This window comes from Theropithecus gelada, chromosome 15 (genome assembly GCF_003255815.1).
Source record: "Theropithecus gelada isolate Dixy chromosome 15, Tgel_1.0, whole genome shotgun sequence".
NCBI lineage: Eukaryota > Metazoa > Chordata > Mammalia > Primates > Cercopithecidae > Theropithecus > Theropithecus gelada.
Window position 1 is genome coordinate 107,477,346 of NC_037683.1, and position 12,463 is coordinate 107,489,808.

General features: G+C 38.1%; 1 protein-coding gene across 1 annotated transcript in view; it reads right to left on the reverse strand.

The window, feature by feature from the left end:
• Window positions 1-883: 883 nt before the first annotated feature.
• The window catches only part of ANKRD18A (ankyrin repeat domain 18A), a 51,144-nt gene continuing 39,564 nt past the window's right edge, over window positions 884-12,463 (reverse strand). Inside the window, exons 14-17 of the mRNA XM_025359519.1 lie at window positions 7,547-7,828; window positions 6,736-6,947; window positions 5,153-5,375; window positions 884-1,585 (exon numbers count right to left, since the gene is read on the reverse strand). Coding sequence (XP_025215304.1) covers window positions 1,541-1,585; window positions 5,153-5,375; window positions 6,736-6,947; window positions 7,547-7,828 — 762 coding nt within the window. The 3' untranslated portion in view covers window positions 884-1,540. The remainder of the gene's footprint in view (window positions 1,586-5,152; window positions 5,376-6,735; window positions 6,948-7,546; window positions 7,829-12,463) is intronic.

Below are 12,463 nucleotides of genomic sequence, written 5' to 3' on the forward strand. Positions count from 1 at the left end.
AGGCCCTCTGGGCCCATCTCAAAGGAGATAGTGAGATGGCCTGGCACTGCCTGAACATGCCATGTAGCCTATTCCTGAGTGTCAGAGTGGGAAGAAGGAAGGGACATTTGGCAGGAAAGACACCCTGTTCTTCTGGGTCTCCCAGGCCCTTCCCGCAGAGCCCCGATCTAGAGACACAGCACAGAGGTTGCAGAGAGACTAATCCAGAACCCTTGAGGCTGAGCCAGAGACCACATGAGGATTGTCCCCAGACAGCTAGAAGGCCCTTCGCTAGTTTCTTGGTACCTCAGTGGATGCAGCAGTGGTTCTTCTGTTGGGGACTGGTAAGTGTGTGCTGGGGAGCGCTCACCTGTGTTTCCTCGGTGGCTCCAACTCTGCTTCTAAGAAAAATCACTCATTCCGGCCCTGGGGCAGAGAAAATACAAGATTAGCTTAGAACATTTTATGCCAGAAAGTTAAAAAGTGCTGACAGAGTAACAGGGACAAATCAAAAAGACACAAAGTCAGCTTGAAATGTCTACTACTGACCTAATCTTGGGGAATTGGAGCACAAGAATCACAAGCTTTCCCTTCTCCTTTATTTATTGTTTTTGTTTGTTTTTGAGATGGAGTCTCGCTCTGTTGCCCAGGCTGGAGTACAATGGCACAATCTCGGCTCACTGCAAGCTCCACCTCCCAGGTTCACGCCATTCTCCTGCCTCAGCCTCCCGAGTAGCTGGGACTACAGGCGTCCGCCACCATGCCTGGCTAATTTTTGTATTTTTAGTAAGAGACGGGGTTTCACTTTGTTAGCCAGGATGGTCTCGATCTCCTGACCTCGTGATCTGCCTGGCTTGGCCTCCCAAAGTGCTGGGATCACAGTTGTGAGCCACTGCACCCGGTCTTATTTATTGGTGTTATTTCTCCATGTAGAACAAAGAAGAGAACAAGAAAATCATCTGGCAACCATCATAGTAATACTTGTTCAAACACAAGTCACCCACGAAATGCTAAATCTAATGGGTTTTGAGGAGTAACCAGATATTTACAGAGCCTCAAAGTATTTCCACACAAAATATGGTTGAACTACACATTGAAAATCATAACATTAGTATGGACAAACCTGGCAGGTACTCTTTAAGTCTCCTACTATATAGAGTAATAAAAACTGTAAAATGCAAATAAGCCTTTGATGACCTTTACTAAAGTATCAATGATGACTTGGTTGTTTGGCTGTTTAAACAGCTGACATTTGGGCAATTTGAGTATGCCCAACCCAATAATACTGGTGTTCATTTGCAAGATCCACTTAAAACTTAAGAAGGCTAAAAAATGTCATTTAAAATACCATATAAATTTTCAACATACATATGACACAGAAATATTCTAGTACCTGAAAAATTTAGTAAAGATTGTGATGTTATATATTTTATGAGAAACAATTAAAATTTCATGTAAATAGCCCAGTAATAAAGTTTTATTATCTTTTAAATCATACAACTTTTCCTTAAGATTTTCTGGTTAAATATTCTCTTCATTAGATGTGGCTTACCAGTGGATTCTAGAGAAGAAAGTAGATGGGAGCAAGTGCCCAACACAGCAAAAGCTGGAAAGAAAAAGAAAGAATTATGTTCTTTACCTAATACATTTCAGTTAACTAAGTGTGAGTTTAAAATGTAAAGAGTTGAGAACATTATCAGAGTTAATAAGAATGAGAAATATGTATGTACAATTACAATCCAAAATTACTACTAAATAATCTACACATAGCATAAATTCTAACTGTGGTTAAATATCACAGCTTTTTCATTCTTCATTCATGTACTCAACAGCCACGTTCTAAGGTACTGAAACTAGCACTGGAATTACAAGATGAAGATGGCATGGTCCACCTCTCAACAGTCATATGCTATAACTTAAAAAACAGGCAGGCAATGTCCATATAGAGTCACAGACACCATGACAGGTATACAGCAGGGCACTACTGGAACACACAGAAGGGACACCTATCCCACTTTTGTGTCAATATCATGGGCTTTCTGGTGGAGGAGATCCATAGGTTGATGCCTAAAGGACAAGGAAAAGCTTGCCAGATAGAGGGAAAAGGCAAAGGCAAAGAGCCTGAGGTGACCAACAGCCCGGTGGAGTTCTACTCCATCCACTTTGGTGCTAGAGCAAAGGGCAGAGTGCGGTAAGTGGTGAGAGACAAGGCTGAGTAACTTGACAAGAATTACATTGACATGGGTGTTTTTATTTCATGGTGAAAATTTTGGAACTTTTCTTGAGAACAGATGTAAGTCAATGACACAGTAAACGACAGGAGATTTAAAATATCACCTGTCAAGCGACTGCTTATGAAGGGTTATTGCTCAGTTAAGTATTTCTAAATGAGTCTGAGGTCTGTTGGCCTTCAATCTCCACCAAAACCCTGAGAACTTGATGATGCCTTTGTTTTCGGAGAATCCTTTCAGTGTGCTGGCTGACAGTTCCATGAGGATGGCAAAAGTGAAGAAATTGTAGAGTCAGTGAAAAAAAGATGGATATACTTCTTGGGAATTTTTTAAGCTATGGAACATGATGAATTAATGGTGCATAAGTATACTCTTCACTGTGAAAGTTTTTGTTTTCACATCTTTCATTAGATGTGTGTAAGAAAAAGATACTGAACATAGTATCTACTAACCCACAATGAAAAGGAATGCCATCTGCTATTTACACTTTATTACTAAAATAAACCTAAATTTAATTAATAAATTTTGGCAACATACTTTTCTTTGTTTCTCTAATTATTTGTTCTACACAGTCCGGCTCCACCTAAAATAAGTAAAAAAAAAAAATGTTTAAATTAAACAAGAGACAGTATCATGAGAATAATAAATCACTTACAAAATGTGGCCTTTAGTATTTTTAGTGACTAGACATAACAAGAAGTTTGCTTAAATAGAAAAATAATCACATAATAAAGTAAAATTTCTACTTAAGTTTAGATAATAGGGGATGTATCTGTGTAATGCTGTTTAGAGTAATCTGACAAAAATAGATAATATTGGTCTGTTGGATATACATAATTTTAGAAAGGTGGTGTTTTATTAGTACAAAGGTTAAACAATGGCAGGGCATGACAGCTCATGCCTGTAATCCCAGCACTTTGGGAGACAAAGGTGGGCAGATCACAAGGTCAAGAGATCAAGACCCATCCTGGCCAACATGGTGAAACCCTATTTCTACTAAAAATACAAAAATTAGCTGGGCATGGTGGTACGTGCCTATAATCCCAGCTACTTGGGAGGCTGAGGCAGGAAAATCGTTTGAACCCAGGAGGCGGAGGTTGCAGTGAGCCGAGATCGTGCCACTGCACTCCAGCCTAGTGACACAGCGAGACTCCATCTCAAAAAAGAAAGGAAAAAAAGTTAAACAATTAAAGTCATATTTTGCAATGAACGCATTGCTTTGAAATTCTTAGCAAAACTCTGTCCTTTATAAAAGTTCAATCCAATTTTTTACTTCAATAAATTTTTTCTTAAAAAGAAATTTATATTCTTTACTTATAGAAAAAAATTTTTATAGTAAATTTTTCTTGCTTTTTTTTTTTTTTCTAGTTTGTATGCTAAATTAAAGTGGTACCGGTGTAAGTTTCTTCCAAAGGTATATTGAGGGATGCTGAGGTTTGGAGTACAATTGAACCCATCACACAGGTAGTGAGCATAGGACCCAAGAAGTAGTTTTTCAATCCTGGCCCACTCTGTCCCTCCCCGTTCTTATTTCCCAGTGTCTACTGTTCCCATGTTCACGCCAATGTGCACCTAATGTGTAGCTCCCACATATGAGTGAAAACAAGATATTCGGTTTCTGTTTCTGCCTTAGTTTCCTCAGGATAGTGGATTCCAGCTGTATCCATGTTGCTGCAAAGGACATGACTTTGTTCTTTTCATGACTGCATAGTAATCCATGATGTATATGGAATTTTCCAATCTACCTTGGATTTTCAATCACCCAATCCTTGGGTGCACCTGGATTGACTCCATGTCTTTCTATTGTGAACAGTGCTGCAATGAACATACAGGTGCATGCATCTTTTTGTTACAATGATTTATTTTCCTTCAGGTATACCCCTAGTATAGTAATGGGGTTGCTGCATGTGGGATTACATGTGCCTGCCACCACGCCTGGCTAATTTTTATAGTTTTAGTAGAGACAGGGTTTCATCATGTTGGCCAGGCTGGTCTCAAACTCCTGGTTTCAGGTGATCCATCTGCCTCGGCCTCCCAAAATGCTGGGATTACAGGCGTGAGCCACCGCACCTGGCCAAGCACAAATCTTTTAACAGAAAAATGGAAATGAATCTTTCAGTGTCTTATTTAATTCATAAAATGCACTTATTTTGGATTCTATTAAATAATAAATATCTATGTTTGGTTAAGTGTTTGGTTGCCAGTCATTCACTTGTGATTATGGGTGGGAAGAGTTAAGATGGTGCAAAGAAACTTTAAAAGTGGTATGGGCTGGGCATGGTGGCTCACCCTGTAATCCCAGCACTTTGGGAGGCTGAGGTGGGTGGAGCACAAGGTCAGGAGCTTGAGATCAGCCTGGCCAATATGGTGAAATCCCATCCTTACTAAAAATACAAAAATTAGCTAGGTGTGGTGGTGGGCACCTGTAGTCCCAGCTACTCGGGAGGCTGAGGCAGGAGAGTCACTTGAACCCGGGAGGCGGAGGTTGCAATGAGCTGAGATCATGCCACTGCACTCTAGCCTAGGCAACAGAGCAAGATTCCTTCTCAAAAAAAAAAAAAAAAAAAAAAGGGTGATGTGAACCACAGACAAACTACAATCAAGTAGAGTAAGACAAAGCATCTCAAAGTATACCGTCAGTTAGTAGGCAATAACATGCAATTTCTAAAACCTAACTTAAATGCAGCTTTTAAAGAAATTTTAAATGTGTCAGTTTAGTCACATTTATTGAATAAACTTAGCAAATGGGTATCTCTTGAAAATGAGAGCTCCAGGGAATTAAAAAATGTAAAGTTCCCATTTCCTTTCTGTGTGAACACAGGTAATTATAATCTTCACTTAACATGCATAAGTCAACAGAACAACTCAGTATTTTACCAAATTATAAACAAGAATTATATTAAAGAAATGAAACCCAAAAGAGAAATGGTCATATAACTAACCTCAGTCAAGGAGTTCTCGCAGTTATTTGAAGTCTGTGGGTTTGAAGTAGGAATTCTTACGGGTGTTTTGGAAATATCTTTTCTGTTGAGTCCTATACTATTAAGATTTTCAATACAAGGTAACTCTGGGTCTGGCCTTACAGGAAGAGTGCTGAGAAAATATTTCATCCGCTCTTTCTCCATAAGGAGCTTCGTGCTGATCACTGCTATTTTCTTATTCGATCTGTAAAGACAGCAAAGACAAATGCTTAGTATTTCATTTTTCCTTGAATGATTCTTAACGACTTGCATTTTTAAAACAGTTGCCCGAGAGTAAACCAAATTACCCACTAAACACTGTTTTCACAAGAAGATGTGTGAGAGCCTACCTCTTGTAAGCAACTTTAATTTTAAAATCATTCTAAATAAGTATATTGCTTCTAAAGTGATTTCTACTGAGCAAGAAGTTCAAAGTCGACAGGGAAGAGAAATGGTTATCAGCGATGTACAGCTCAACAGGTAACCCAGCTGCCTTCTAAAATAGCTCTACTTGTAAGATTCTACAGATTCCTTTAGAAATACTTGTATTTGAAGGGTAACTATATGGGAAAATGAATATGTTAATTTGCTTGACTATAAGAACGACTTCACTATAAATAATTATATCAAAACATCATGTTGTACTCCTTAAAGAATGTAGATTAAGAAAACTAAAATGAACAAAAATAATCTAGAAATACTTGTGTTTTGTAAACCAGTTTCAGGTTTCACCCTTGTACATTTCACCCATTATCCAAGAACACTTAAGTATTTGGCACTGAGGAATAACTCAGAGCAACAACTCCTGGGGGAGAACCAGATTGGTTGGTTGGTGATCAAAGAGAACTAAAGCATCTCTGAAGGCAATTAGCCCCCAGCACTGTGACCAAGGCACTGCAGGTGGGGCTTGTTCTTTCTGCCTTCCACATACCCCTTCAGGCTGAACATGGTGTTTTTCTTTTAACCACCTTGTGGATTACACTTCTTTTCATTCCTGTGATAATTATTCCCTATTTCACAAGGACAACTTGCTGTAACTCCTTGAAAATGTTACACAAATAGTCTTTCTTGAGGCACCCTCTAGTGATAATACTAAAGATCACAATCAAAAACAGTTCTTGCCTCAGTGCCAGTATGTGCCCAGAGTAGAAGCACAACTCGACACTTTGGGTTTAGGTTGTGATCTACCAAAAAATAAACTCTTTAATATTTCTATTTAGGGAAATTCTGGCAATTTTATAACAAGATCACTTTATTAATTATAAAGCTTCAAAAATACTTAGTGAAAAAAACTAACAGGTCAGGTTAACTACATGAGACTTCGGGGAAAAAAGCCATCAAAAGCAAAAAAAAAAAAAAAAAAAAAGAGAGAGAGCATAGAGACAGAAACTATCCTTGAAGAACATTTTAAAGGTAAGATTATTTACTAACATTGTTTTCCAAAATTACATTATCAGATTAGCAGTCACTTCCTACTGATCTCCTGAAGCCATCTCACTAAAAATTATACTTTCAAAACAAATTAATGAGCTTAATTCATTTTCTGTTAGTGTGTTTTGACTTACTTCATTAAATTTTTTGACATGGAATTGTTAGCTTTCAATGCTACTGCAAAGGCTTCCTTATATTCTGCTAATTCGGTTATAACCTCTTCATAAGCAGTTTTCATTTCGGAGAATTTACATTCCACATCTGTAAGTGTGAGTTCCTTCTTATTCAGTGAAGCTGTATTATCCTTGTTTAACTGCTCTAATTGTTTTTCATATTTTGCTTGTTCCTAAAACAAATGAAAAGAATACACTTTTAAAACAATTATAACCTAATTACCATATGTTTGCTGCCTTTCATTTTGAGTCAGTGATTCAAAGAGCAATTTTGAATATGTTAAAAAGAGGCTGAAACTTAAAATATTTATCAGCAATATCAACAAAACTAATAACTGAATTCAGAATTAAATCTGATTTATAAAAATTTGAAATCATAATTATGTTAGTATTAATATAATCTGGTCCTATAAAAAGTAATAGAATCCATTTATAATTTTAAAAAGTGAACAATGAACAACGTAGCTTAAGACCAATCCAAAAGTATCACATAATTTGTAAATCACAGTTTTATCTTATGCCAGTTGGTCTTAATCATCAAATGACTCTATAGTGAGAATCATTACTTTGAAATACTGATTTTGTTATAATAATAATGTAAATTTAAATATTTAAAAGAAAAAAAAGATGCCACTTGTTTTCTAGAATTCTACAAAGCAAATTGCTCTAAGGGAGGCAGAGGAAACACAATATATACATATCCAAAATATAATTTGCAGTGAAACAAATGAAAGCACAGTACAGATAAACTTACCTGACTTTAAAAACTAACCTGTAAATGGATTTCTTCTAATTTTTCTATTATCTGCATTGTCCTTTCATCTAGCTCTGATTTATATTCTTGTACTTTACCAAGTTCTACCATATTGTTTTCCATATGTGTCTTAAGAGTTAATACTTCTTCTTCCAACATCTTTTTATCTTCCTCAAGTTTTTCACATTTCTCTTGTATTTTTCTCATAGATAAAAACTCCTGTTGAAGAACTTGATTGTCTTTAGCCAAATTGACACATTTTGAAGACACAGCTTCCTTCTCGGCCGTAAGATCATCAAACTGCATGAATAAAATAATAGAGCTTGATAGTGAAGCAGGCTGCGAATAATCTAATACAAAACCAGTAACAAATTTTGAAATGCATTTACTTGCAATAACATGTTATCAATAATGTAGCACAGTCTTCAAATGTGAACCCTTAAATTACTCAGAATTTTAAGAGCGAAGTTAAAGCTACCATGAGTCACAAAAATACACGCTCTACTATCATCATCTTTGCCACAGAACGCCTGCGCTTGATCTTTTCATTTTTCCGACGATTTGTTTTTGTTCCTCCTGAAACGGCACTGAGTGGGTCTCTCAGTGAAGTGTCCAACCCCTTCCTCACGGCCACTCCCCAAAATTTGTCAAGAAAAGTTTCAGAGCTATCACATCGTTATTTAGGCCAAAGTGGTTTCTTAGTGAAAAGTGTCCAACCCCTTCCGTCACGGCCACTCCCCAAAATTTGTCAAAAAAAGTTTCAGAGCTATCACATTGTTATTTAGGCCAAAGTGATCCCCTAGTGAAAAGTGTCCAACCCCTTCCCTCATGGCCACTCCCCAAAATTTGTCAAAAAAAGTTTCAGAGCTATCACATTGTTATTTAGGCCAAAGTGATCTCCTAGTGAAAAGTGTCTAACCCCTTCCCTCACAGCCACTCCCCAAAATTTGTCAAAAAAAGTTTCAGAGCTATCACATTGAGTTATTTAGGCCAAAGTCAATAAATTGCTCTCAGAATAAGACTTTGAAAATAATATGATACTCTAGGCTAGGCCTGGTGGCTCATGCCTGTAATCCTAGCACTTTAGGAGGCTGTGGCAGAAAGATCACTGGAGGCCAGGAATTTGAGATCAGCCAGAGCAACATAGTGAGACACTCATCTCTACAAAACAATTTTTTAAAATTAGCCAGGCATGGTGGCTCAGGCCTGTAGACCCAGCTAGTTGGGAGCCTGAGGCAAAAGGATGGCTTGTACTCAGAGTTCAGGGCTGCAGTGAATTATGAACACATCCCTGCACTTCTGTCTGGATGACAGACAAAGACCATATCTCAAAAAACCACAAAATAATGAATCCTGTAAATAAGGATTCTGATGCCATAAGCCTTTTCCTAAACTGCAAATATTTCATGCTAATTTGAATTGCATTTTAAGAGGTAATGATTCTTGGGGTAAAGGCCATAGAATACAGCACCTAGAAATAAATCCACATATTTACAGCCAACTGATTTTGGACTAAGGCGCCACGAACATACATTAGGGAAAGGACACCCTCTTCAAATGAAAGGCACTGGGAAAACTATCCATATGGAGAATGACACTAGCTTCCTATCTAGCACCATATAGCAAAATAAACTCAGAATCAATTGATGACTGAAGTGTAAGGCCCAAAATTATCAAACTACTATAAGTAAAGATAGGGAAAATTATCAAACTACTATAAGTAAAGATAGGGAAAATGCTTCAGGACATTAGTCTGCACAAAGATTTCTATGGGTAAGACATCAGAAGCCCAGGCAAAAAACAAACGATAGACAAACAGTACTACAACTGAGTGAAGTGAAAACCTATAGAATGGAAGAAAATATTTTCAAGCTATTCATCTAATAAAAGGTAAATATCCAAAATATACAAGGAACTCAAACACCCTCACAGTATAAAAAATAATCTGAGTTCAAAACTGCGCAAAAGATCTGATTAGCTTTTCTTTTTTTAAGAAAAAAAGAAATACAAATGGCCAATAAATACATTTTAAAATGTTCAGTATCACTAATCATCAGGGAAATACAAATCAAACCTAAAATGTGATATACTCTTGCTCCATTTCGAATAAATGGCTATCATAGAAAAGACAAAAAATAACAAATGCTGGTGAGGTTTCAGAGAACAGTAAACTCTTACATGGTGTTGGTGGGAAGGTAAATTAGTGAAGCCACTTAGAAAACAACATGAGGATTTCTCAAAAAACTAATAATGGAACTGTCGAGGGATCCAGCAACCCCACTACCGGGTATTCAGGCAATAGAAAAAAACCAATAGATCACAAAGATACCTGTCCTCATATGTTCATTGTAGCACTATTCACAACAACTGATGTAATAAATCAACCTGCATGTCTATCAACAAATGAATGGACCAAAAATCGTGGTACACATACACAATGGAACACTATTCACCATGTAAAAAAATGAAATCCTCTTATTTGTGGCCATTTGGATCAGTCTGGAGGATATTATATTAAGTGCAGACACAGAAAGATACATACCGTACATTCGCACTCATGTGTGGAAGCTAAAGAAAAATTGAGGCTGGGCATGGTGGCTCACACCTGTAATCCCAGCACTTTGGGAGGCTGAGGCAGGTGGATCATGAGGTCAGGAAATCAAGACCATCCTGGCTAACATGGTGAAACCCCGTCTCTACTAAAAATACAAAAAATTAGCTGGGCGTGGTGGCGGGCGCCTGTAGTCCCAGCTACTCGGGAGGCTGAGGCAGGAGAACGGCGCAAACCCAGGAGGTGGAGTTTGCAGTGAGCTGTGATCGCACCACTGCACTCCAGCCTGGGCAACAGAGCAAAACTCCATCTCAAAAAAAAAAAGAAAAGAATAATTGAGGGCTGGGCGACACGGCTGATGCCTGTAATTTCCTAGCACTTTGAAAGACCAAGGCAGGAGAATCACTGGAGACCAAAAGCTCCAGAGCAGGCTGAGTAACACAGAGAGACATCTCTACAAAGTGAAAAATCAGACAAGTGCAATGGTGCATGTCCACAATCCTAGCTGCTCAGGAGGCTGAGGTGGGAGGATCACATGAGCCCAAGAGTTTGAGGCTGCAGTGAGCTATGATCAAATCACTGTCTCTAGTCTGGGTGACTACAGTTGCCCGGAGACCAGACTTCACTAGCAAGACCTCGTCTCTTAACAACAATAAAAAAGCTCATAAAGATAGGGGATGGGAGTCTGGTTAATGGATACAGAATTACAGTTAGATAAGAGGAATGAGTTCTGGTGGTCTGTGGCATTGTAGGCAAATATGGTTAACTATGATTTATTGTATATTTTTAAAAAGCTAGAAGATTTTGAATGTTCACAATTCAAAGAAATGAGAAATGGTTGAAGTAGTAAATATGCTAGTTGGCTTGATCATTACGCACTATATACGTGTATCAAAATGTCACTCTATAGCCCAAAATTATGTATATACATGTCAATTAAAACAAAAGAGAAGCTATATTTATCCCATCAAAAGAATAGAATATGGGCCATCCTTACTGACTTCCTTCTAATGAATAGAATGCAGTAAAAGGGATACCATGTGGCTTCCCTATCTCAGACTGCTTTCCCTTCAAACTCAGCCCCCAGATTGTGAGAGAGATCAGACCACAAAGACAGCCTGGGAGTGCCAGTGTCAGTGTTCATGCTGCCTGCCCCAAGCAAGGTTCCAGCAAATGGCCAGCATCAACCATCAAACGCATGGGTGAGCAAAGCTTCAGATGATGCCATTTCCCCAAATGATCAGCTGTTCCTAGGGAAGCTGAGGGGAGCAGAGGCAAGCTGTCCCAGCCAAGCTTTTTCCAAACCACAGGTTCATGAACTAAATAAATGTTTTTCTTTTAAGCTAAAAATCTCTGGGTAATTGTTAGAAAAGTAAGTTTTTAAAAAAGACAACAAGAAACATAACTTATACAGCAGAAAAGACTCTCCTTTAAAGTAGGATCTAATAAATGTTGAGATTAATTTATTGATGACAAACATTATTGAGAAGCAGCAGATTACCAGGAAAGAGACATAAGCTGCTGAAGAGGAACTTTTCCTAAAACCCCCTTCAATTACGAACTCTGATAATAAGGCAAGGGTGTCTCCTTACAATTTCCCCTCAAGTTATAGACTGCGAAGCAAGAAGACATATGATTTGAAAAACAACTAGAAATACCTGGTTACATAACCAAAATCAGATATTTATGTGATTTCAATTAACGAAAGTTCTAAAAGAAGCTTTGATCCGGGCACGGTGGCTCACGCCTGTAATCCCAGCTTGGGAGGCCAAGGCGGGCGGATCACGAGGTCAGGAGATCAAGACCATCCTGGCTAACAGGGTCAAACCCCATCTCTACTAAAAATACAAAACATTAGCCGGGCGTGGTGGCGGGCGCCTGTAGTCCCAGCTACTCAGGAGGCTGAGGCAGGAGAATGGCGCAAACCCGGGAGGCGGAGCTTGCAGTGAGCCGAGATGGCGCCATTGCACTCCAGCCTGGGTGACAGAGCAGGGCTCCATCTAAAAAAAAAAAAAAGAAAAAACAAAAAAGAGAAGAAGCTTTGAGTATTTATTAATCAATCTAGTATTCAATTTTCATTTTCCTTTTTCTCAATGAGGAGGAAATAAGGAGAACATTATGGAATGATTTTTAGACTTCACAGAAGTAAAATAAACATAGTGAGGTTTGAGTGTTAAGACATCAAATGCAATTTCTCCTTTACCTTACTCCAAGCTTGTTTGTACGGAGAAGTTAAGACAATCCCATCTCTATGTTATACCACAATGCTTCTCTATAGCACACAACTTGGCTCTGATATTTTGAAATTCAAAATACCAATCTACCATTTGTCTCTGATAAATTGCTGAATATTACCTGATTTTTAACTGCTGTGCTCCTAAAAC